Raw genomic sequence first — 24733 nt, 5'->3', positions numbered from 1 at the left:
TACATATGGAAAAATGAGAAACTTGTAATTTTTCTCATCCCTTGGTCACTACAAGCCTCCAAAGTTGATGGACCAGTGCATTTTTCCCAAAACAACAATTTCTTACGGTTGGTTGCATATAAATAAGAGTGGAAATTTTTGTAAGACATGAGATAAAATGTCCCATTAACTTCAATGGCTTGGTGACCAAAACATATGGTTGCTTTAACCTCACTATTTATTTTTTTTGGCAAAAAAAATAGGTACAAAAAAGTTGCATTTTTGCCATTCTGCAGACCTATCATCAAAGTTTCTATAGTCACGCTCAATACAGATACTATATACATGTTTTCTTAGTTCCCTTTGGGCCTCTGGATTCAAAAGGAGCCATGGATCATGTCAAAAGGATAATGGATCTCTTACAATTGGAACCTTGGGGGCAATGATAAAGTGCTAAATACAGCAAACATGAAAAAACTGGGTTTAGCATTATGACCTCTAGAAACCCATAGAAACTACTCAATATCTAGCCAAGTTTGTAGTCTATGATTAGATATGGTCACTACCTACAAAATACACACAATTGGCCTAAGAAACTAGCAATATTGAGAAAGTTATACTTGCTACTCTAAAATGTATCGTATTCTTCAGCAATCAAAAAACTCAACCATCATCATATACTATGCTATATAGCATATTAGATCCCCCAAAACTCAAGGAATATTAGCTTTATGTTATACATTACACTTACACAATCAAAATTGAATTTGGATATCAAGAAAGCCACCAAAAAAATCATAAAAGTGCTAATTTTGGCCAAAAAACAGGATTATGCAATTCTTGTAAATTGGTCATTGTAAAGAATGAGGATGCAAGAGAGCTACACAAGACAAGCACAAAGCACACAGAGATGGAAAGCTTCTTCTTCTTCTTCACAGAAAAGAGAGTACAAAATGACTAAGTGCTAAAGCTGAAAAGTAGCACATATGTACATGCGGTCACTAGAAGCATACTAGGCTGGCACTAGAAGCATACTAGGCTGGCACTATAAGTGTAGTCCAGCTGTAGAATCACTGGCAGAGATCCTCCGTGTCGGTCACCTAACGCGCCAGTGAGTAAATGCCGTAAGCGGCCAAGACCCGTAGTGGATGCCAGCTCAAGGTGTAGAGCTCGACATCTCAACACTCCCCCTCGAGCTCTGCATGTCGCAGAGTCCAAGCATAGTCCGGAAACGTCGAAGCTTCTCACCTCCGAGGGCCTTGGTAAAGATATCCGCTATCTGCTCCTCTGTGCTGACATAGACCAAGTCGATGTCGCCCGCCAACACTCGCTCTCGAACGTAGTGGTAATGGACCTCTATGTGTTTGGTCTTGGCATGGAACACTGGGTTCCTAGCCATGTTGCTGAGGTTGTCACAATGGATGAAAATCTACTGGTCCACCTACACTCCCAAGTCCTCAAGTAATGTGCGTAGCCAAGCTACCTCGCACGCCGCAACTGCTGCACCTCTGTACTCGGCCTATGTGCTCGATAAAGCAACCGTAGGCTGCTTCTTGCTGCTCCAAGTAACAGCAGCACTCCCAAAAGAGAACATGAAGCCACTCGTAGATCTCCTATCAACAATGCTACCTGCCCAATCTCCATCTGTATACCCATACAATGCTAATGGTGCATCTGCTGCATAGAACAATGCGTAGTCAAGAGTACCTTGCACATACCTAAGTGTGCGTCGTACTCCATCCAAATGTGGCTTCCTCGGAAGCTGCATGAACTGAATCTCCAAGCCTACTGTGTAGCTCAAGTCTGGCCTCGTGATAGTCAAGTAGATTAGACTACCCACAATCTTCCTGTACATGTTGACATCCTCAACAACATCACCCTTCTCTGCACTCAGCTTTGCATTCACATCCAAGGGAATAGAAATTGGCTTACAATCAGCCATACCATACTTTGACAACATGTCCAAAGCATATTGTCTCTGTGATAGCCATACACCCTCTGGAGTCCTGATCACCTCAATGCCAAGAAAGTAGCGCAACTCGCCTAAATCTTTCATTTCAAACTCCTGTTTGAGAAGACCCTTCACATGGTCAATCTCCGTAGCATTGTCACCAACAATAATAAGGTCATCTACATATATGGTAATGACCACAATCCCCACATCACTCTCACGTACATAGAGTGAATGATCAGCATGAGCTCTCCTAAAACCAATACTGACAAGATACTTGGCAATCCTGTCATACCATGCTCTAGAGCCCTGCTTCAAACCATACAAAGCTTTGAGAAGTCTGCATACATAATCTGGGTAACCTGGATCGACATAACCAGGTGGATGATCCATATACACTTCCTCTTGCAACTCACCATTCAAGAAGGCATTCTTTACATCCATTTGATGCATAATCCATCCTCTAGATGCAGCCACTGCTATGACAGCTCTCACAATCGTCATCTTTGCCACTGGAGCAAAGGTCTCCTCATAGTCTATGCCATACGTCTGTGCATAACCCTTTGCGACCAGCCTTGCCTTGTGACGCTCAATGTTACCATCAGCCTTATGCTTGGTTTTATACACCCATTTACAGCCAATAGCTTTCTTGCCACTTGGCAATGGCACCAACTCCCATGTGTCTTTTGCTTCCAATGCAGCCATCTCTTCATTCATTGCATCATCCCAATGCACATTTCCAACTGCATCCTCAAAACATGTGGGCTCCACATCCTGTATCACCTTAGCCATGTAGGCTTGGTGATGCGCTAGATACCCATCATAAGTCAATTTTTGAACTGGATTTTTGATTCTATTAGATCTGCGCGGTCCTGGGTCACTCCTTTGCCCTCTAGCATCTTCTTGTACTTTCCTTACACCAGGTGTCCTGACAGCCGGAATTCCAAATTCCTCATCAAGACTTTGTTCAGAACCATCTGAATCCATGTCTACATGTGAAAAACCTGATGATGCATCAGCGATAAAGGGAGGTTCATCAACCTTTTCCTTTCCTTTTCGTGATACATTCCCTGTACCTGTTGGTGGAGTAACCTGCGTACATAGTCTACCATTCCATGGTTTCTCAACCGAGCCACGAGAAGAGGACTCTTGTGGTCCACTCAAAACCTGTGATTGTGGCCTCACATTTTGTACAACCACATCATCTCTTACATCAGCCCCAATAGTGCCATGTGCATTACTGTACCAGCTGCTCATCTCATCAAAGACTACATCTCTGCTCACTCGTAATTCTCGTGTAGTAGGATTGTAGCACTTGTACCCCTTTTGTTCAAGGGAATATCCCACAAGAATACATTTCTCTGCTTTAGGATCCAATTTCCTACACAACTCATCTGGTACATGCACGTAAGCTATGCAGCCAAACACTTTCAAGTGTGCCAAATCAGGCTTTGTACTTGTAAACTTTTCCTCAGGTGTTACATCATGCACCGCAGCTGTAGGTGTCCTGTTCATAATGTACACAGCTGTATTTACGGCTTCAGCCCAGAAATGATGAGGCATGTTCTTCTCATTCATCAATGCACGTGCAACCTCTGCAATGTGCCTGTTTTTCCTTTCTGCGACCCCATTATGTTGTGGAGTATATCTGCATGTAAACTGCCTGCGTATACCATGCATTCGCAGAAAATCTGAAAAATCATTGGAGAAGTACTCTCCCCCTCCATCTGACCTCAATGTCTTGATTTGCATATCTGTCTCCTTCTCAATCATGACTTTGAAGTCTTGAAAGTGACCAAACACTTCACTTTTGTTACGCATGAAGTAGACCCATACTTTCCTTGTATGGTCATCAATGAAAGAGACATAATACCTGCAACCATGTATACTTGCAGTATCGGTTGGACCCCAAACATCTGTGTGCACCACCTCAAGTGGCTTTTTACATACATTGCGCTCATGTGGAAATGAGCCCTTTGACTGTTTTCCAAACTGGCACGCTGCACACACTTTATCCATACCATCCACCTTGAATTTGGGCAAACCTTTTACAATCTGTTTTGATTGCATGCTGCGCAATCTCTGCTCATTGACATGGCCAATGCGTTTGTGCCAAATGTCAACATCAGCCACAACACCTGTGCCCTGTGCAAATAATGCAGCTTTTACCTCAGGCATGTCTACATTCAGCGTAAACATTCTGCCCACACATTTGCCCTCTGTGATCAGCTTACAGCCATTCTGGAAATCTTCTACATAATAGCCATTTGGATTGAAGCGAACCTGCAAACCGTGCTCAACCATTTGTCCAAGAGAAACAAGATTCTTTGTAATGTTTGGGACATGAAGTACATCTGCTAAGTACTTTGATTTCCCACTCTTCGTATTTAGAGGTATGTCCCCTACATGAGCAATGGGGTGAGTTGTGTCATCTCCTGTCTACACATAGCCTGACACATCTGGTTTGCGCATATCTCTAAACCACTCTCCACGAGACGTCATGTGATTAGAGGCACCTGAATCCACATACCAAACATCATCTTGGGTGGAATTCTCTGCAGTCATTGTATTCATTACATGCTGTATAACAAACATACGCTCGTTTTTGTTGTCATCTGCATCTCTGCTAGTAGATGCATAGTTGCCATGTTCTCTCTTTCCACTTGCTTTTCCCTTTGGACAGTCACGTGACATGTGACCTCTTTCACCACAAGTCCAACATTCTCTGCTATCTGGAGTATGTTGCTGCCTGCTTGATCCTGCACCACGACCTCTTTGACTCCCCCTGCCTTGAGACTGGTTTCCCCTGCCACCTGTATTGTTTTGATTTGATTGACCTTCCAGAAATTGGCCCCTGCAACCCCTTGGGCCTCGACCACGACCTCTACCTCTACCTCTGTTGGAGTTAGAATAGAAGGCCTGTTCAGAATTATTTCTGCCATGAGAAGAAGATGTGTCAAGGTTCTTCTCCTCAAGAATAAGCATAGAAATCAAATCTTGGAACACGGGGATGTCGTCTCTTGTATTCATGGAAGACCTAAAATGTACATACTCATCTCCTAGACCATCCAAGCATGCACGTACAATGTCATCGTCTTCCACTGAGACTTTAATAGATCCAAGAGCCTCAATGATACTCTTGATCTTCAAGGCATAATCATTGATTGAGAGGTTGTTCCTCTTAACCTGATTTAGCTCCGACTTTAGTTAAAGCTTCCTGGCCTTGGTGTTCACCTCGAACACTCTGCCTAAGTTTCTGCATGCAATGGCGGGGGTTTCAGCATCCTGTAGATAGCCCATCATGCCATCTGTGATGCTCATAGAAAGCCAATACATCACTTTGCTCTGGCCTTGTTGCCAGTCCCTCAAAGCTTTCCTTTGTTCTGCTGTAGCATTTGCCTCGGGAATCTCTGGTTCCTTTTCATTGTCTCCTTCTACATAGTCCCAATAACCTTTTCCTTTTAGGAAATTTGTTATTCTGAACTTCCATGCAGGGTAGTTATTTTTCTCAAGCTTCTCAGTAACAATCTGACTGAAACCGTCAGACATCTTGAAGCACTAAGACAAAATAGCTGCAATCTGCAAAAACCTGCAAATCTGCTGAACCTGCTATAGTGGTACCTGTAACGCTTTCTACACTCAACGAGTGTCCACGATCAAGCATACATACAACCATTGTACTTGTACAGTAAATCTTTGTATACTGCACTTTGGAGACCTGTTCAGAAACTTGTGCGAAAAACCCCTAAAAAAAATTTCACTGGGCGAGGCGCCTTCGGCATCTGGTCGTGGATTGCGAACGAAGGGATTGTGATGCTCTTGCTCTCTAAGCCTCTCTTGCCTGCACCAGGCTCTGATACCATGTAAAGAATGAGGATGCAAGAGAGTTACACAAGACAAGCACAAAGCACACAGAGATGGAAAGCTTCTTCTTCTTCTTCACAGAAAAGAGAGTACAAAATGACTAACTGCTAAAGCTGAAAAGTAGCACATATGTACATGCGGTCACTAAGTGTGAACTCGCTAGAAGCGTACTAGGCTGGCACTATAAGTGTAGTCCAGCTGTAGAATCACTGGAAGAGATCCTCCGTGTCGGTCACCTAACGCGCCAGTGAGTAAATGTCGTAAGCGGCCAAGACCCGTAGTGGATGCCAGCTCAAGGTGTAGAGCTCGACATCTCAACAGTCATAACTTTCAATTTTAACACTTAACTCTCCCTACAAGCATCAAAACATGTTGAGAACTATGAAGGCCTAACCTCTAGCCATCTAAACCTCACAAACATGAAGTTTAGAGTGGTAAAGTTGCCAAAATTTGAAAAAAAAGCTAAAGACAGGACCCGTTTTTTCACACAGTTTAGGTTCAAAAATGTTGTGCAAGAGTAAGGTTAATGGTGAGATCGATACTCAAAAAAAACTGCTAAGTTTTTTTCAGCTCATAGGGCAACTTTGTGGATATATAGCACCTAGAAATTCATTTTCATACTCTTCAAATACTTCAAGCAAAATGGTCACTTAACAAGACACAAAAGTGTCCAAGGACATAAAAGTGTCCTGTTACCATTCTAGTGTTAAAACAATCAATGAGATGGCCTATCAACTCAAGTTTCCCAACCATTGGCTCATTCACAGTGCTTTTCATGTGAGCCTACTTAAGCCAAGAACCAATCATTGAGGATCGACCCGAGATCGAAGATCAAGGAGAGTTGCTTCAGCCCGAAACGATTCTTTGACATGAAGACAAGGTATTAAGACATGGTAAGATTATCCGACGGTATCTTATTAAGCTCAAAAATTATCCTTTTGAAGATGCTAGATGGATGCCAGGAACACAGGTTAAGGATAGTATGAACCTTGTCAATACTTCCAGTAGAGTAAGCAAATGTAAATACTTTTTAACTGAAAAATGTTTTTGTCTTACAAGACTAGTTATCTTTTTATTGTAGACAAATTTAAGTAGTATGCATGTTTAGAATCATCTTTGTGATGCAGACGTCTCTCAAACACCAATAGAATTTGTCACTCTACTTTGGGAGTATGATATGGACTCAAGAGCAGACATGCTTGCGGCAGCTAAGTCTCCCAAGTCAAAAGAGGATTACTCATCCATTTTGGAATGATGTCATGTGATAAAATGGGATCCTCTACCCATTAAGAAACATAGACTAATGACTAAGGCTTTATCTTCTCTACCTCATAGTTGAGGACGACCATGATTTCAAGAGAGAGGTAATGTCATAAAATCTAATATCTAGCTAACCCAAATGATTTTCTCATATTAAATTGATCATTTGATGTGGGAGAATAAATGAGAACAAGAGTGAGAATATAGACATGTGCTTTTATATTTATCTCAGCACGGGACCAAAGGCAATGGGTCCAAATGGGAGATGGTCTAGCAAAGAGCAATGCCACCTAATGAAGCTTAAAAGACCTTAGGGTTAGCTTCATTAAAGACCTCCAAAGGTTAATGTTAAAAGTCACTAGACCTAGGACCTTAGTCAAGCTAGGGCTGAGATTGAGGTGGTAACCCGGCCAAAGCTTGAGGGTGCTTGTCGTGTTGCTGACTAAGGTGCTTAAGGTGCTTGTCATGCTTGCAGACTAAGGTGCTTGAGGTGCTTGTTATGCTTGATGATTAAGGTGCTTAAGGTACTTGGGGGCCAAGGTGCTTGAGGGTCTTGAAGTCAAAGCATTCCTACAAAGTAGGGGGCGAGCCATGCACGTAGGAGATGAGAGAGAATGACCTTCCCCTCACCCAAGGGACACCCCTTTCTCAAAGAGGCATATGGGACACATGTCAAGCTCCTAGCTAGGTTTTCCCCATAGTGTGCCTAAAGCCTATTGGATGGCCTTGAGGGAGGTCCAATGAGCATTTAGTTTAATTAAACAATTATCTGGTATATCAAGCCCTCTCTCTCAAAGGGGTAAGGAGGACACTTGTCCAAACACTACCCATGTTGCTTGAAATGCATTGTGCATGTGATTGGCTAGGCTTAGAGGGGTCCAATGAGCTTCAAGCTTGAGCTACAAGGAGGGGTCGACCAAAGCAAGCAAGGGGGGTGTTTGGGGTGTATACTCCCTCTCACACACACACACACTTTCTCTCATTCTCACTTTGTGAAAGTGCAAGAGTTCATCTCCTTCTCCAAGCTTGAGAAGTTGCGAGCCTACACCAACACTCTTGGCTATGGAATGCAAATCCAACCAAGAGCCATGCTTCAGTGCTATGCTAGCCATCTTCTTCATTTCCATTACTATGCTACTATGCTATGCTAAAGCTACAAGAGTAATACAAGTGAGGAGTCTATTTCTTTCTTGTATGATACTTCTTCTTCCTCTTCCCTTCCCTCACTCCCTGCTAGCTCCCTCCACCTTTGAAGGTGTTTGAGGTCTTGGGATTGAGGTCGGGGATATGTTAATGCTTTTGCAAGTTAATTAAGGGCATAATTTTGTTGTATGAAGTCTACCATCCTCATTGCACCAACGAGGTCTCAAGGAACACAATCTTGTATTGTACCAAGTCTATCTTTATGGGGGAAGCTATAATCCAAAAGCCTTTTGGAGGGGAGACCGGATCCACATAAATCTGGTCCTCAACTGTTGTCAATCTCTCTAACTTTTTCTCTCTCTCTTTTACAAGTATTGTTCATGCCAAACTAATTAGGTGTAATGTTCATTTTTCTACCTTTGATCCATTACTCTTCTTATGCTCTTTAAGAATTCTCTTAAAGGAAATGACATAATTCCAATTCCGCTAAAGTCAATGTTATATACATATTCCATTACATTGGTATCACAGCTATTAGTTTATCTTTTCTTGCTTAAGAAGAGAGGTCCTTAAGTTTTCCATGAAAGGTTGGACTTGTATATTGCAAGAGGGTAAGTGGGACAAGGGTCTGTTATCTTGGTTGAAAAGGACTTAGTTTGAGATACAATGTTGGGAACTGTAGACGTAATAATGGAGTCTTTCGGGGCTTGCCTTTGGCTGAACCATTGTTGAGCTACTAGCAAGCCCAACAGGAACCATAATCAAGCAAGTTACTCTTTGCAATCAACAGTCTCTAAACCACGGATGTGGCTGCTTGAGAGCTAATTTTCAAAGGTAAAGAAGAGTAGAAACTAAGGTTTTTGAGGGTACCAAAGCACACAGTAGTATATACATAAGTTTAGTTAGCATGTTTGACAATAATAAAGAGAGTCAAATGAATATTGACGAGTTTGATTTTGCAAATGAAGGTGCTATTGATGATGCCCCAATGTTTGAACTATCTTGTTACTAGGTTGCAACAAGCTATGTGCAACCCTTCCTTGCAAGCCGAAGTTACTCAACAACTTCGGGCTTATGGGATTTCCCTCTCTCTCCAAGAAGAGAGAGAGATTAGGAAGCCTCTTGTTGAGACTTCCAAAAGAAGACTCTCTCCGACAAGAGAAGAGGAGGAATCCAATGAAAGAGAAAGAAGTGAATCTCTGAATTCCTCTGAAGATGTGGCTCCACAAAGACGGCGGTCTCGACGATCCCCAAGTCCTCCCAAGAGGAAAATATCATCCTATAGTCCTTCTCCTCGTCACTCTAAAAGGAAAGAGAGGAAACAAAGGAAGAAAATGCGAGAAAGAGGTCACCCTCTTCTCCTTCCTCATCACCTTCCTCCTCTTTCCATGAAAGCAGCGGCTATTCTCCTAGAGAATACAAGAGGAGTGGACATCGCAAATCCTATTCTGCTTGGAAAAAGTCCCACAAGCTTAAGAAGTTCAAAGAGGGAGTAAAGAGTATCTCGTTTCTCACCTATGATGGAACCTTTGGTGCTACTGACAAAGTATTGGCCTTCATCCAGTAGTTTAATGCGGCCTTTGGAGATGAGGGCTTCACAGAGTCCTCCAAGCTATGTCATGTAGCTATGCACTTTCGAAAATCTACTCAACAATGGTGGGCTAGCCGTCGTGGCAATGACAAAGCTCCAAGTACATGGAAAACTCTACGAGTTTGAAACTACTCTCCAATGACTATCCACAAATATGTAAGCAAGTTTTGGGATTTACGTCTCAAAGCTATAGTCTTTCAGAAAATAGACTTTGCCGAGCAAAAGAAACAATTTTATGCAGGATTACCTGAAGAAATGGTCGAGTATGTCAACTCACAACGGCTTGGCTCTATCACCAAAGTCATCTATCATGCTATGGTTGCTTCTCGTATTAATTTCCAACAAGGGGCTAAAAGGAATGCCAAGCCCATGGAAAACAAAGATTGGAATGATTCGAGAGGGAAGAACAATACTCAAAGTTCTTCCCAAGGCAATTCCAACAACAGCAACAACAAGACCAAGGAGAAAGGAGTTTTCAAAGGTAAAAATAAACTCTCTCCTGAAGAGCTAGAAGCCTTTCGCAAAGACCATAAGTGCTTCAAGTGTGGGAGCAAGGGCATGGTTATCATTCTTGCCCCAAAAGAAATGCACGCAATGAGACTCCTAGACTTGGCACCTAAAATATGTTTTATAATAAAATTTATTACTTATCTCCACCAAGTGGTGTCGCGGAGTTTGGGGGCTAGGGATGCCAATTGTGTGCAAGATTCTTCTCTCTTACTCTTATGCTAAGTGTCTGTGCAAAAATCATGTCTACATCTCTCTCTTACATGCTTTCACTATCTAGTCTATTCTGTGTGGTGTGTGTGTGCGTGTGTGTGTGTGTGTGTGTGTGTGTGTGTGTGTGTGTGTGTGTGTGTGTGTGTGTGTGTGTTACAAGAGACCAAGGCTCTTCATGTAGACAACGTATGGAAAAATAATACCATTTCTAGTTTAGGGAAGAAAAAGCTTTAAATATTGATCATGATACATAGGTATGCCATCAACAAACCATAGAGAAATCACTTTGCAGAAGCATTTAGGGTAAGGTTTTCCTCTATACATGTCACCATCACAACCAACAAATGAAAAGCATGTTAGTAAGTGGAAGACAGGTGTCACAAAAGAAGCCCACATGTTATAGATGTCAAATTTAGAGCATTATTAATATGGGATTATAAGGAAGAAGACCATAAACATTTTATTATAATTAATGAGAAAAGAAATGGTTCTCAAGGAGATAGTAGGATAGACTTGGACAAGCTTTCAAGCCTTTCAGGTAAGCTCTGAGACATGTGCCTGGCACCAAGATTTAATAACTTTACAAGAAACCCTCTTTCTCTCTTATCTATGATTTCTTTGATGGTACTCTCTTTTATGGGTTGTGCCTTTAAGTCTTCAAAAGCCGCACTCAAAACCTTGGCATCACCCTGTGATCAGTAGTGCAAGGAACTATAGCTCTAGAAATAAAATAAAGAACGTCCATCATCCAGTCCAAAACAAAGAACATTTTTGAAAAGAAAAAAAGCTTTATTTAGACAAAAGGCATGCATGTTTGATGGCACCAGTTGATGGTGTCAGCCCACTGAGGGCAATGGCCTTCTCACAATCATTAACGCCTACCAATCATGAGAATGGAAAACACTTTGCATCACCATGCACCCCTAAGTTTGTACTAATCACATAGGTATGCCTAAGCAAGGATAGTACACTCACAGTCAGGACATACAAACTACTTTGTCTGGACTCTGCATGTCATTTTTGTAGGCACGACACCCTATGCAGATTAGCATCAACACATAGAACTTTGAAAATTGGAATTAAACTGGATTATTTATTTTCACTCAACATACAATACGTAGAATAGGCTAGGATAGGCCGCTTCAAAAAACTCGCACACTGCTAGTTCTTATGGTGTTGAAAAATGCAACCCATGCATGATGTACAAAAGGTCTAACTTAGAGCGATGTCCACAAAAACATGCGGCTTAACCTTTTTTTTGTTTACGCTTCATAAAGCCCTCCAAAAGCGATAGCAAGTCTGTTTTACTAAAACAATTTGGAAAAAAGATATATTCTATAAAATATTTATTTTTTATTTTTATTTTTTTAAATCACCATGTTTCATAAGGCTACCTTCCCACCTATATATATATGTATTTTTTTTTTGTATGCCATTAACAATGACTCAGTTTGTTATTACTAGAGTCAAACTACTTGCAATTCTTCATACTTCCGAGCCTTTTGAAGGAGATTCATGCACAATGAAAACTCGACATTAGTTTTAAAGGAAGAATTCACTACAAGAGGTTATGTGCACTTGAGACGCTTTTAGCGACGGAAATACATTGGGTTTTTTTACTCCTCGGCGTCGCTACCACCGTCGATAAGAGCGTCGCTACGGGAATGTAACTATAGGTGTCGCTAAATGTATCGCTAAATAGCGACTCCTATAGCAACGATTGCAGTTCTTCTTTAGCAACGCTCATAGCGACGTTGCAGAACCTTATATAGAGACGCTTATAGCGACGCTCGAGAGTAGAAAAATTTGGGTGGCAGAGCATTGAATGCCCTGCCACCCATCAACCATATTGAATGTTTCCAAGATAAAGTATACCTAAATGACTCCAAGATAAGCACAGATTCACCTTAAAAGAAAGTGCAAGGTATAGACCCAAAGTAATCACCCACAAGAAAATATAACCATTAACTCCATCATGCATAGTATTGTTTGCAGAATAAAGATACAAAACTAACAAAAGTAATTGGACGAAAGTGAATTGACGAAAGTAAATCAATGACAAAATTATACATATCATATGCAAAATCACTTGATGGTTAAGCTTTGCAAATGTAATAGTTACAACACAATTGTCATTGATTTGAGACAATACACCGTTTTTCAATAGTTACAAAAAGATGTATACACGTCATCTCATTATACATGCTAAGAAAAAAGAAAACTAGTGCTATTTGGCTACAGCTAGATTGACGTCGTCTAATCAGACGTCTCATCGCGCCCAAGCGGTGTATCTGTCGAATTCTGCAGAAAAAAACAATAAGACTTCTGTAAGTATAAACATATAATTACAAAACAATTTATTTTCTTAGCTTATCATTAAAATACAACAAATTTAAAAGAGTAAAGTGAAATATTAACCATGCTGCAGCGAGAATTAAGAATGTCCATCAAGGCGTTTAAGCCCTTTTTGCCCGCGTACTTGCGCTCGTACGGGGTGGGGTCACAACCTGTCATCGACCATATTTAAAACATATAAAGAATACATTATGTTAGAATTAAAAAGTACGAATAGACGTAACTACCAAACCTAAAGGGCAATGCAGAAACACTTACAAAATCGTCCTCAAATGATGTCCACCCGCCGCTCCCCAAGTGGTACGAGCTCCCTGCCTCTACTTGCGCTTTTGCTATCTCCTTTTGTTGCTTCCACTTGTCAGGATTCTCGCACGCTACGCGCTGCGTGCTTTGCATTCTTCCAATCTTCTTTGGCCAGCCAATCTGGTCTGTTCCACCCATGCTTTATTGATTTTTGTACTTCAAAACGCTTGTGCTTGCAGTATTCGCACATTTGAACCTTCATCAGGTCTTCATTGAAGCGCTCATCCCAACTTGACATAGGAAACTCGTCATGCAGCATGTTGATGACTCTATCTTTTAATTCATTTGGCACTTCACTCTAGGTGTTTAGTATGTAGTGTCGAAACACATGAGAGCAAAGACCGCACATGAGCGAGATCACCTTCTTGCCTTCGTCATCCAAGATGATGCCACTGCTGATATCAACCGAGTACGGTAAGTCCCCTTGCCTATGATACGTGAACCTGGGTGTCTTGGTAGGGGTCTTGAGTGGTGTCTCTAGTGGAGTCTCGATGGGGGTACAGACGCCAGGTGTCTCCACTGGAGTCCGGGCCCCGAAGCGAGGAGTGTCAACTGGGGTGACTCCCGAAGGAGTAGCTAGTGGTGTGTAGCCAGGAACGGCCGATAGCTGTACAAAACCTGGCATAGATGGCGAGGCCGTGGATGGTGTGGGGGCAGGCAAAGAAGGAGAAGGTAAGGAGCCTCGTTGAACACGAGGCGATGTCGAGGCATCAACGGTAGCATCCCCACAGCAACCGTCGTGGCCACCACTAGAGCGACGGTGCCTAGAAGATTGTGAAGATCGTCTAGTTGACACCGAAGTCTTGGAGGGCACTGAATGCTCCGAAACAGAGGGAGATGCTGAAGGAGTGGAATGATGTAATGGTGCTCTAGAGCGATGACGCTCCTTGTACCACCTCCTCCACTGGGGTGACAAAGAAGAAAGAAACTCATCATCATCCATACCTGCATTAAACATGTGAACATTTAATCTTAATATTGAACGAAGAAGAAAATGTGGACAAGTTCTAATGTATATTATAGATAATAGGGGGAGGGATTCCTGTGTAGAGAGAGAGAGAGAGAGAGAGAGAGGACTCATAATGGGGGAGGGATTTTTGTGACGAGGAGTTCAAGCCGGCTTCAAATTAAACCTTAGCGAGTAGCGATGCACGCTTCTTGATTCTTCGTTACAAGAGCGAGATCTATCTGCCCTTTTAGGACTCCTTCGACTTGGAGTAGCAGCTTGAGGCTCGTTTGGCACCACCTCAGCGGCTTCTGACAGAGCATCCTCTCCGATCCCCTCCACTGATGCCGCTGTGATTGGCACATGGTAACCCTCATACGTCCGTGCACTATGAGGGGCTACCTCTATGACGTACCACCAGTTTGATGCAGAGTTTGTAGGATGAAGTACCACCTGCCAGAGCCACATAACTTACATGAGTGCTTCTAGCCACATAACTTCTAAAATTTGATGTTAAATATGTACAGACTTACTTGTTCACAATTAAGTCGGTCCATTTTTTAGTTGAATCCACCTCAAGGAAACCAGACTCTCCTCTGCGCACGATAGCATTGCGACCCTCCGTGTTTATCTCGAACCATTGCACGTCGAACAAGTCAACAAAAAATCCTCTATAATCGATCCTCAAAATCTCTTGTAGCGTGCCGAAGTAAGTGAGTTCCGCCACCACAGGATCTGCATCAAAGGACCGTCGTCGACTAGACTGTTCAAATTTTTCCATGATTCCACAATCTTGTGTAAAACGCTTTTTGTCAATCCGTTCCACCCTAAACTATTGACCTTTACACCATACTATTGTGTATGCCTTATACTACAACCAACGAAGACTGTGAGTGGCCGTTGAAACATCTTGAAAGTTGTGAGTTGTACATTGCAAACTTACCTTGGTCCCGCAACCCCGAGAGTACTCCCACTCCTCCTCGGTCACTTCTTCACCGCACTGTTGTGGGCTTTTCAATTGGTTGTGCAACCATCTTAAGCTCATGAATGTTGGTAGGCTCTCCAGCCCACCGGATAATGCATCGATGGTCATCTTCCCCGTCTCCACTCGATCCGTGCCCTTTATCGCTCTTGCTTTGCATCCTCGTATTGTGAATCCACTTTTGCATCACTAGATTGTGAAGCATGCAAAATCGATTGATTTTAGCCTCTAGATGTTTCGTCATCTTCTTCTCAACACCGAGATTGCACATGACAATCCCAGATTGTGGTCTGCATGATCATCCTCCGAGCTGTCAGAGGCTACATCTTGTGGCCTCACGTATGCTACTTGACCAAAGCGCCTGTGAATATGTCTATTGGGTTGCAAGATTGCTGCCTATTGGCCACCGTCACAGTCTGACGAGTTATAATTGGCAACAACGCGATCTATAATATATGGATCAAACTCGCTAAATTCGCGAATGTGCTACAAAGAAACGCGGCTTGTCCATCGCATAGCATGTTTGCATTGATTACAGGACATAAAATCCTTGTTGAGAGATAGGTGTTTCGATTGGATGGTCCCACATCATCATCACTATTCATAATGAATGTAAAACCTTATAACTTGGACATAAATTTAATCTTCTATTGGCATCCTCCATCTTTTATCTCTCTCTCTCTCTCTCTCTCTCTCTCTCTCTCTCTCTCTCTCTCTCTCTCTCTCTCTCTCTCTCTCTCTCTCTCTCTCTGTCTCTGGTCACACTGTAAACTACCTTACATTCTCTAGTACATGCCCGATCCCCGCACACCTCGGTCTAGAGGTGCACGAAGATCAGAATCATCGGGTTATAATCTTGTCTTTATTGGTCAATGCCTATATTTGTCGATACAAGAAATGTACACACCCACGTCTACATGGAAATGCATGTAGTGGACAAAACCCCTTTGTCTCTTCTTTAACTGTAGCAATTCACAGCATCTTAACATCTCTTCACAGCAGATCCTTGTTCAAGGGATTACTGTGCACATCACATGTTGGCCTCCAATCTGAGTATCATGCCGTTGAAAGCTTTCCAGCTTAAGGTCGCAATCGTAGAGAGGAAGAGAGGGATCACCGTTGGACTAACTCCAATTTTTTCCCGTAATCCCGAAGGTAGACTTTAATATAAAAACTAAATCCAAAATCTAACTTAATTGAACATATGGTGATTCTGAGCTAATTGAACATGGTTAGTGGGTGAGTTAATAGGTGTCAGATTCTGATGGGACAGTTGTGTTGTGTACTTAGTGTTTGCTCTTTGGGCAAAGCCTTGAGCTTAGCTGGAACTCCCCCTTCATTGACATGCCTTAAAATCTAACCTAAATCTAAATTTATTACAATCTTAAATCTAACCTAGCTAATCTTAAATCTTGCCCTAATCTTAAATCTAGCATAAATCTAAATCTAATCTAATCTTAAACTCAACATAAACCTAAATCTAATCTAATCTTAAATCTAACCTAAACCTAAATGTAATCTAACCTAATTTAAATCTCAACATAATTTTAAGTCTAACCTAATTTTAACTTTAGCATAAATTTTAAATATAAATCAAATGTAATCTAACATAATCTTAGATCTTAATCTAACCTAATTTTAAATCTAACCTAACCCTAAATCTTAATATAACATTTCATTAATTCATATTTTCTCTACTTTTTTATTTATCTCTCTCTCTCTCTTTGTTTTCTCCCCTTACCTCACTCTTTTCGTCTTCTCCCCCCCTCTCTCTCTCTCTCTCTCTGTCTCTCTCTCTCTCTCATATATTCTCTATCTTTACTTTATCTCTCTCTCTCTCTCTCTCTCTCTTTACTTTATCTCTCTCTTCTATCAATGTGTGCGTATGCATTCTTTGTTTATACATGTGTGTGTAATTTTTTGTACATTCAATGTGTGTGTATGTGTTTTGTTTATGCATGTGTGTTTATGAAAATCCCCTCATAATTGAACCATACTTAAAGAATTGTATTAAACAATATATTAAATAACAATGTTTTAAAACAAGATGTCATAAACCTCAATTATCTTTTCATATACACCAATACAACATTCTGTATCTAATAGATAATACAATCATTTAGATCAAAGATTTGATCTTTGATCATTACAATTTGATATCTTAGTGTTGTATCTCAGTGTGTCCACCCTTTGGGATGAGCTTCCACTGCATCTACATAGATAAGGATCCAGTTGTTATATTGGACGATCTTTTGTTATCGCTGCAGTTGTCGTTGTAATCCCAAGGAAAGAATCTCTTACCTATCACCATCCAAGAAACACAAGCCTATCAGAACTAGCATTACTTGGGAAGACAGGTGTCAACGACTCCCTCCCCTTGTTATTGGTCTCAAAAATTACAACAAAAACTAACACCATAACAAAGATCAAATTTTAAGTTTGAAGAATGAGCCATTTATTTATGATAATGTTTACATAATTTAATTCTGAAAAAAATCGGACAACACCTCCTTTGTAAATTGGATCGATTCTCAAAATTCCAGTCGACTACCATGTCATTCAAGACCCCCAATCGAGGATTAAGGCTCTCTTAACATTTATTGAACTAATTTCAAAGTAAACATTTGTCTCAAAAAGTACGCATCTCCCCACCAAGAAGGGATAGCATCAAAAAGTACTTTACAATTGTGAAATCAACACTATATAGTTACCTTCCTCAAAAGTGAGTTTTATCATATAAAGATAGAAGTACATGTCTATAGGACCATTTTCAAAATGATCTCTATGTGATGAAAGAGAGGAACATCTGAAAAAAGTCAGCCAAAGTTCTATTTATAAGATGGAAATTTTCAAACTAACCACATCTCTCTTTGAGAGATACGTCACCTGCGTATTTTGTACAATCAATACCACACATAAAGAGATATTGTTTGGTATCTTATATGCCAATGATACCATGCCATTACCAACTTTCCACATCATAAAGAAAGCAATATGTTCAATTTCCCATTCTCAAATGTACAAAATTTCGTGAAAATAAATTGAATGTTTCAGATCTCCAGTCATCCTTATGAGAGTTTACAGTCTCACAACCAATCATCTTCCATTCTGAAATCATTCCCATGACCTATAAATTTTTAGTCCATACATGTATTGATACATACGTTATCGAGTCAACCACAGCTTGTGGCTAAAAAAAAATCCATATGAGAAACATATAGCATCCTATGAGCATACTACCAAATTATTAACAGTAAGCGTGTCTATGTGTGCTTCTGAATCGCATTTTTATGTGTTATATCAACCAAAAGTTGATACTATAAAAAAACCCAATTTTTATTCATGTCCGAAAGGCTTGCAATTCGTGTGCCATATCAACATAAAACTAATATGCAACCATCACCGTACCAACCCTGGAAAAAAGTACTTCAATATGACAAACTTAACCATTAACAATGAGAATTACTGTATTAAAACAACCAGTATTTGTATCATGTATCTGTGTGTGTGTGTATACAAAGTAGGTGCCAGGTTATCTATTTTTCATGTTGTTGCTCAAAGTCTAGCGGATTGGGGATTTTATCATGAGCTAACTATTGTATTTAGATCACAGTATGTTGATAATGCAGTGTATTAACACCCAAATTCATCGATTCATGAGGAACTATATTTCAAGAATATTTATTATTACTTGAGTTTTGCTCATTCAAATACACATGTACTGACTAGGTACGATGTACCTACCTGAAGAGCAATACGTTGAGTTTTTCGCACAATCCCGTTGTCGAAGCATAGGTTAAGCACTTGTCTTTGTTCATAATCCTCCCCATAGGTAGGGTTTTTCGCTGCCTTCGATTGTAGTTGAATCTGTGTTTGTGTTATGTGTATTAAGCAATCAGGTCAATGCCAAAGGGGGGTTCGCCATCTGTTGCCAGCTTTCAAAGCACCTGTGTGTGTGTGTGTGTGTGTGTGTGTGTGTGTGTTTCTGTGTGGGTGTATGAAGCAAACTGTGAAAGCCACACGCACGTGCGGGCCGATGCAGAGGGCAATGATGGAGTTTCGAACCTGCGAAGGTAGAGTATACAAGGGAAGCCAAGAGCGAGAATTACAGATAATACAAATACTGAATCGAATGTGTCTGTGAGACAGGGACTGAGGAGAAAAAGAGCAAGAAAGCCTTGCTCAAGAAACCCATGGTGGGTTGAGCAGACATGGGCGACAGTAGTTGATCGATGTGCAGTGAGGCAGATCAAAGGTTATGAGGGTAGAACCTGCAAGGAGGGATTACGTATGTGGTGAGCCAACACGATGGGTATTACCCCTCACGGCTCAGGGACACCCTATCACCTACGACGGACGTTCTAACCTACGGCGGACATTGTATTATTTATTTGGTAGAGTCAGGTACCGGGCTTGTCGGTCCAATAGGAAAAGGGTAAGAGTGATCACCGATGAGAGGCGCACTCTAACTGGAACATTCAAGGGATTAGTTGGCTAAGCATGGGCGCCCAAGTGTGAATGGGGCGAGCTCATATAAAAATCAACTAAACCTAAAATTTACTCATTCTCTCATTTGTGCAATAGAAGAGTGCTCTTGCTCCATCTCCATCTCCATCTTCTTCTTCTTCACCTCCTTGTGTGTGTGTGTATGAGTGAGAGAGAGAGAGAGAGAGTGTGCGATTGAGCATTGCGGCGGCACGGCGGCGGTGAGGCGGTTGAGCGCGGCGTAGCGGCGTCTCCTTCTTCTTCGCAGCGAGGAATCCTCCACGAAGCAAGCGTAGAGCGGTGAGTGACACACCATCGCCTTCTTTGAGCTTACTAGTTTAGGCTTGTTGTGTGCTTGGAGCCATTTGTGGCTCGCACACGGTGTATCGGCAAGTTCCTTGCATTGACACGTGCGAAATATGTGCACATTTTTGGCGCCGTTGCCGGGGAGTGCCATACATGAAGCTCGAGTAGCACTCTGTGCTTCTCCGTGGTGCAATTTCTATTGTAGGAAAGGTAAGGAAGGAGTGTGTGTGTGTGTGTGTGTGTGTGTGTTGAGAAGAGGGATTTGGTGTTATACTGTGTGTTTTTTTTATTAATGGAGTTTTCAAAGGTTCTGTGTTTATTCTCTGTGTATTAAGGTAGTTAGTTTTCTGTGTACAGTAAGTAGGAAGTAGATTAGTGAGAGTTAATAGAGTGTGTTAGTGTGTAAGAGTAGGTGTATTAGTTAGAAGTGGGTAGAGAGAGTGTGTGTGTGCTCTCGCACAGGCCGCGGCGGCCTTATCCTTTATAATAAAAAAAATTTTTAAAAAAATTAATAAATTTTAAAGGTAGGACCGGGATCGGGAATATCTCCCAGACCCAAGCCCAAGCTCACGCTCAGGCCTAGGCCTCAATCGCCTTTTAAAAAAACGAATTTTAGCTTCACACGTAGCTAAAAATTGATTTTTGAGGACCAACGAAACGTCAGATGCCCGAAAATTGTGTTGTAAAGCACACAGCGACCCTTTAAGTGATACGCTCATTTCGAGCTATCACACACTTCAATCAAAAAAATCAAACATTAAAAAAACATTCAAAAAACATCAAAAACAAGAAAAAATCAAGTAGAAAACGAGGTGCAAAACACCCACAAAACAAAGCAAGTAACCTTTGAGGGTACTTGCCGACACTTGTAGGGCACCCAAAGTACATGTATCTACGCTCTGGTCGTGTGCTAGAGTCCGAACAACTAGCTAGTGCTTCGATTTACGGGGGTACTCACTATCCTTCCACGCTAGGGTCTACGCCCTCGACGGGGACCCAAGGTAGTGCAACCCAAGACCCAAATATAGCGGCTAGCAACTCTTCCTCTGACTACGATATTATGGAAGAGCATCTTACACAAAGCCCCGGGGGAACAAATGAAACCGTGCCTAGCTGGGCCCAACAACCTGGAACTAGTGTTTTTAGCCGTTTGATGGAAACTTTTAGTAGAGCTACGCGCTCTGAACATACGGCTAGTGAAGTAGACGAAGGGGGTGGGGAAGTAGAATCACCACTCACATCTCCTGTAGACCCCACACTCCCTCAGAGTGTCCACATGGACATTCTACCTACCTCATTTAATGAGGGCCCTACCGAGCTACCACCTTCCAAAGTCGCCTCTAAGGTAGTGGTGACTAAAAGTCAAAACACGAGAAGCAACAGTGCATCCACCTCACGGCAACCCTCTAGTACACCAAGTTTGGACGGGGTATTTGTCAATGAAAATTGGGAATATGACCTACACACAGAGACTTTGACCGACCTATACATGGGCTACACATACCATGTGGGTTGGTTAGAAGTTGTACAATCCACATCTAGTGCCACTAGTCTAGAGGAACAACAACACATGATCTGCAATGTCATCCATAGGATTATCTAGTCCGAGAGGCAAAATCGAGGAATAAACATACCTTCGACGGGTCCTATGCGATTTTTAGACACGGGCAAAGGGAAACAACCCACTCTATCACAAATGGAGACTCCCCCAGCGAGTCCCATCGATCCCCCATATGTTGTTTCGCCAGGGGTCTCAATGCAATCTGAGCCCACAAGTGATAGCTTTACTTTTCCAAGTCTAGCTCATCTTTCCCTGGATGACACCACAAATACCGTGCCTACCCCAATGATGGGCATGCCAAGAAACACACCATGGACCTCGTTTGTTAGTAAAGCACCGCTACATGGTAGCTCAATGCCTGCAACAGTACCTACAAGTGTGTACCGATCGTATGCACCTATGGCTGACACTCATGTAGTCCCTACCCCTCCCATTGTTTCAACTACCTATGCTCCACAACCACAATACACAAGTTCTTATTTCCATGGGACTATACCGGCTAGCATTAGCATGTCACATCTGACGTCTGCTATGCCCAGGGCCACTCATATGAACTATGGACCACCACATGGCACAACATCGTACCCAACGTGAACCCAAGGGCTTCCTATGCGCCAACCCCAATGCCAATACCTACTCCACATGTAGTCTCTGGAGCACCTCCACCCACGGTGCCTGCTCACTTAGGTGACTTGGCAACATTTGCTCAAGCTATTGGTCGATCTATTGCTGAGAATATGCGTAACACGCCTGATAGAGAGCCTAGAAGTAAGGCAGTACAAATAGCCAAGCTCACACAAAAATTTAGCGGAGACGGGGATGTGAGGAAGCATATCGAAGTGTTTGAACAAATATGCGATTCTCTAGGAGAACACAATGACCTACATAAGAGCAATGCTTTAAGCCTAACCTTAAGTGGAAAGGCTAGGGATTGGTATAGAACCCTAAGGGTGGAAGAAAAAATGATTTACCCTACTCTTAGGAGACTTTTCTTGAAAGAATACATACGAGAGGGAGTGCTTTGGGGTGTAGCCTCTCAGCTTCAGAAAGCCCAACGAGAGGAAGGAGAGTCGGTGAGAGACTTTATAAGTCGCTTGAAGCATTTGAATTCTCGTTGTAATCCAAATGAGCGCTTCAACAATAACCAATTGCTTGATAGATTCATTAGGGGATTACGGCATGAGGATATCTACAATGGCCTAGTCATTAGAGGGAAGCAGTCACCACCAATGCGATCCAATTGGAGGATAATTTAATGATTCAAGGAGAAAGAGTGTCTGTTGAGTCCAAATCTATTAGCTCGCAAGCATCAGGGCATCAACCAATGACCCTAAAGCCTATTGCTAAGGAGCCAAAGATATCTGAGATGACTTTAGCAGATCTCACCAAGGCTATTCAAGAGAGTCTTAGAGACAATTGTGCTCCGCAAAACAATCATATGTATCCAGGAAGGGATCAACAATGGTGCTCAATATGCTATGGACCGCATAGTACCAGTGAATGCCCTACTTTTAGAGTAAAATTCAATGGGAACTGCAATGCATGTGGGAGGTATGGTCATCAATCTAAGGATTGCATAGTATTTAAGCGTGCGATGGCCAATAGACCAACCTTAGCATGGACAGACACACCTCGAGTGCTTGCCTTGATGCCGGCCCCACCTCTTGAACAAACAGCACAACACATGGTCCCTAGGGCCCAAAATGTTGTTCAAACAACACCCTTACCACCTCCAGTGCTAGGACCGCAACCACCACATCCGAGAATCACTTCTGTGAATCAAGTGGGTTGTGAGTCATCTATTTCTTGTTTGGAAGGCTATGAGGAAGATATAGATCCTAATATCGCCTATGGGATGGATGTGCTTGAAGAAAGTCCACAATACTACATGGAGGACTATTGGGGACAAGTCAAACCTGTATATCAAGTAGCTGCTCTTGCGGCAAGAGGCCAAAATATCAATTACACCCCTAAGAGACCACCTCTTCAATGCTATGAGTGTGGAGGTCCACATCGTGTAGCCGAGTGTCCTATTAGGCTACAAAAGAACGCCACAGTAATGCAAACCAATCAAGCAAGCACGTCTACAATGCCGATACTCATGTGTAATCGATGTGGCATAGATCATTTTATTGCCCAATGTCCAAATAATCCAAATGCACCGAAGATCACGCCATTAAACTTGATTGAAGTTATCGAGGAGCCATCACCAAGTACACCCATGGTACCAGTAAACGTACTCACACGATCGATGCTCCAAAAACAAAATTATATTCTTGAGGAAAGAGACACGGCATCAATTGCCCAATCTCAGAAAAAGAAGAAAACACGAAGAAAGAGATCGCAAAAACATAGGGACTGGTGATGACCCCGTATATATGAACGACGCTGAAGAAGATTCTGATTCAGGCGAAACCATGGAGACCAAAATGACCACTAACATAGAAACCAACAAGGAAGATCTTCATGAGCCACAATGGCCAGGATCCAAAAAGAAGATAGGAACTTATCCAAACCCTACAGAGGAGATCGAGCGAGTCAAGCAATTAAGGAGTTTGGTAGAAGATACCCAAAGGGATCTAGAACCAGCACCTAGGAAGATCCAGATTACAGACACCGTGTTCCCTACGCAACAACAACCTCACCAAGTCCATAGACCCTTGGACATACCTAGTGTCATCCAAGAAGAAAGTGACTTAAAGTCATGGGAAAGTGGGCGTACTCACTTCTTGATGGAAAGAATGTTTACAGAGGGACTACTTGATCCTATCGAAGAAATGGAGATCCCATCTTCCCCACGTCAAGGGACTCAAGGCCAAAAGGTGCCGTTAAACATTGCCAAACTGATGGATTTCATGTCTTCAGAAGTTAGAACCACCATCATGTCCAAACTATATAAAGACCCCGAGCTAGTCTCAGCTCTTCGAGCCTTCCTCAATGGAGAACTGAAGTTTGGGCTACCACAATTTGCACAGATGGATGGAGCTGGGGAGATGCCAATAGAGGAGGAATACATAGATCCACAACCGAACCTAGATGAGAATCTTGTTATAGAAATACCTGTTAACAAGTTGGGACAATACTTTGAGGGTGATGAATCCAATGCAACTATACCAATCACTACTAAGGGATTAACTGTGAAGGGAATCCTTGATGGTGGCGCTGGGGTTAGCATTGTGACTCAAAATTGCTGGGAAACTATGGGAAGACCTCACCTTGCGACCACAACCATAGTAGTGAAGATGGCCAATGGGTCTATTGTTAAACCTATTGGGATGCTAGAAGAT

General features: G+C 42.0%; 1 protein-coding gene across 1 annotated transcript; it reads right to left on the bottom strand.

The window, feature by feature from the left end:
- Positions 1 to 12764: 12764 nt before the first annotated feature.
- Positions 12765 to 13304, bottom strand: LOC147434609 (uncharacterized). Its single transcript, XM_086489993.1, has 3 exons — positions 13122 to 13304; positions 12927 to 13028; positions 12765 to 12809 (listed from the first exon to the last, which is right to left on the bottom strand). The coding sequence occupies exons 1-3, from the start codon at positions 13302 to 13304 to the stop codon at positions 12765 to 12767; spliced, it is 330 nt and encodes a 109-aa protein (XP_086346119.1).
- Between the last annotated feature and the right edge of the window lie 11429 nt (positions 13305 to 24733).

The sequence above is a fragment of the Adiantum capillus-veneris genome, chromosome 19, assembly GCF_014529385.1.
Source record: "Adiantum capillus-veneris isolate H3 chromosome 19, ASM1452938v2, whole genome shotgun sequence".
NCBI lineage: Eukaryota > Viridiplantae > Streptophyta > Polypodiopsida > Polypodiales > Pteridaceae > Adiantum > Adiantum capillus-veneris.
Note: the sequence above shows the minus strand (reverse complement) of the source record. Positions and strands in the feature narration are given on the sequence as shown.

What these genes read in the sequence shown, in the direction of transcription:
- LOC147434609 (XM_086489993.1), bottom strand. Translation starts at nt 13,304, where the DNA reads ATGGGTGGAACAGACCAGATTGGCTGGCCAAAGAAGATTGGAAGAATG. An exon ending in CATCATTTGAGGACGATTTT is followed by an intron (nt 13,029 to 13,121) that starts GTAAGTGTTTCT and finishes ATGTTTTAAATA; the next exon opens with TGGTCGATGACAGGTTGTGA. An exon ending in TTAATTCTCGCTGCAGCATG is followed by an intron (nt 12,810 to 12,926) that starts GTTAATATTTCA and finishes TTTTTTCTGCAG; the next exon opens with AATTCGACAGATACACCGCT.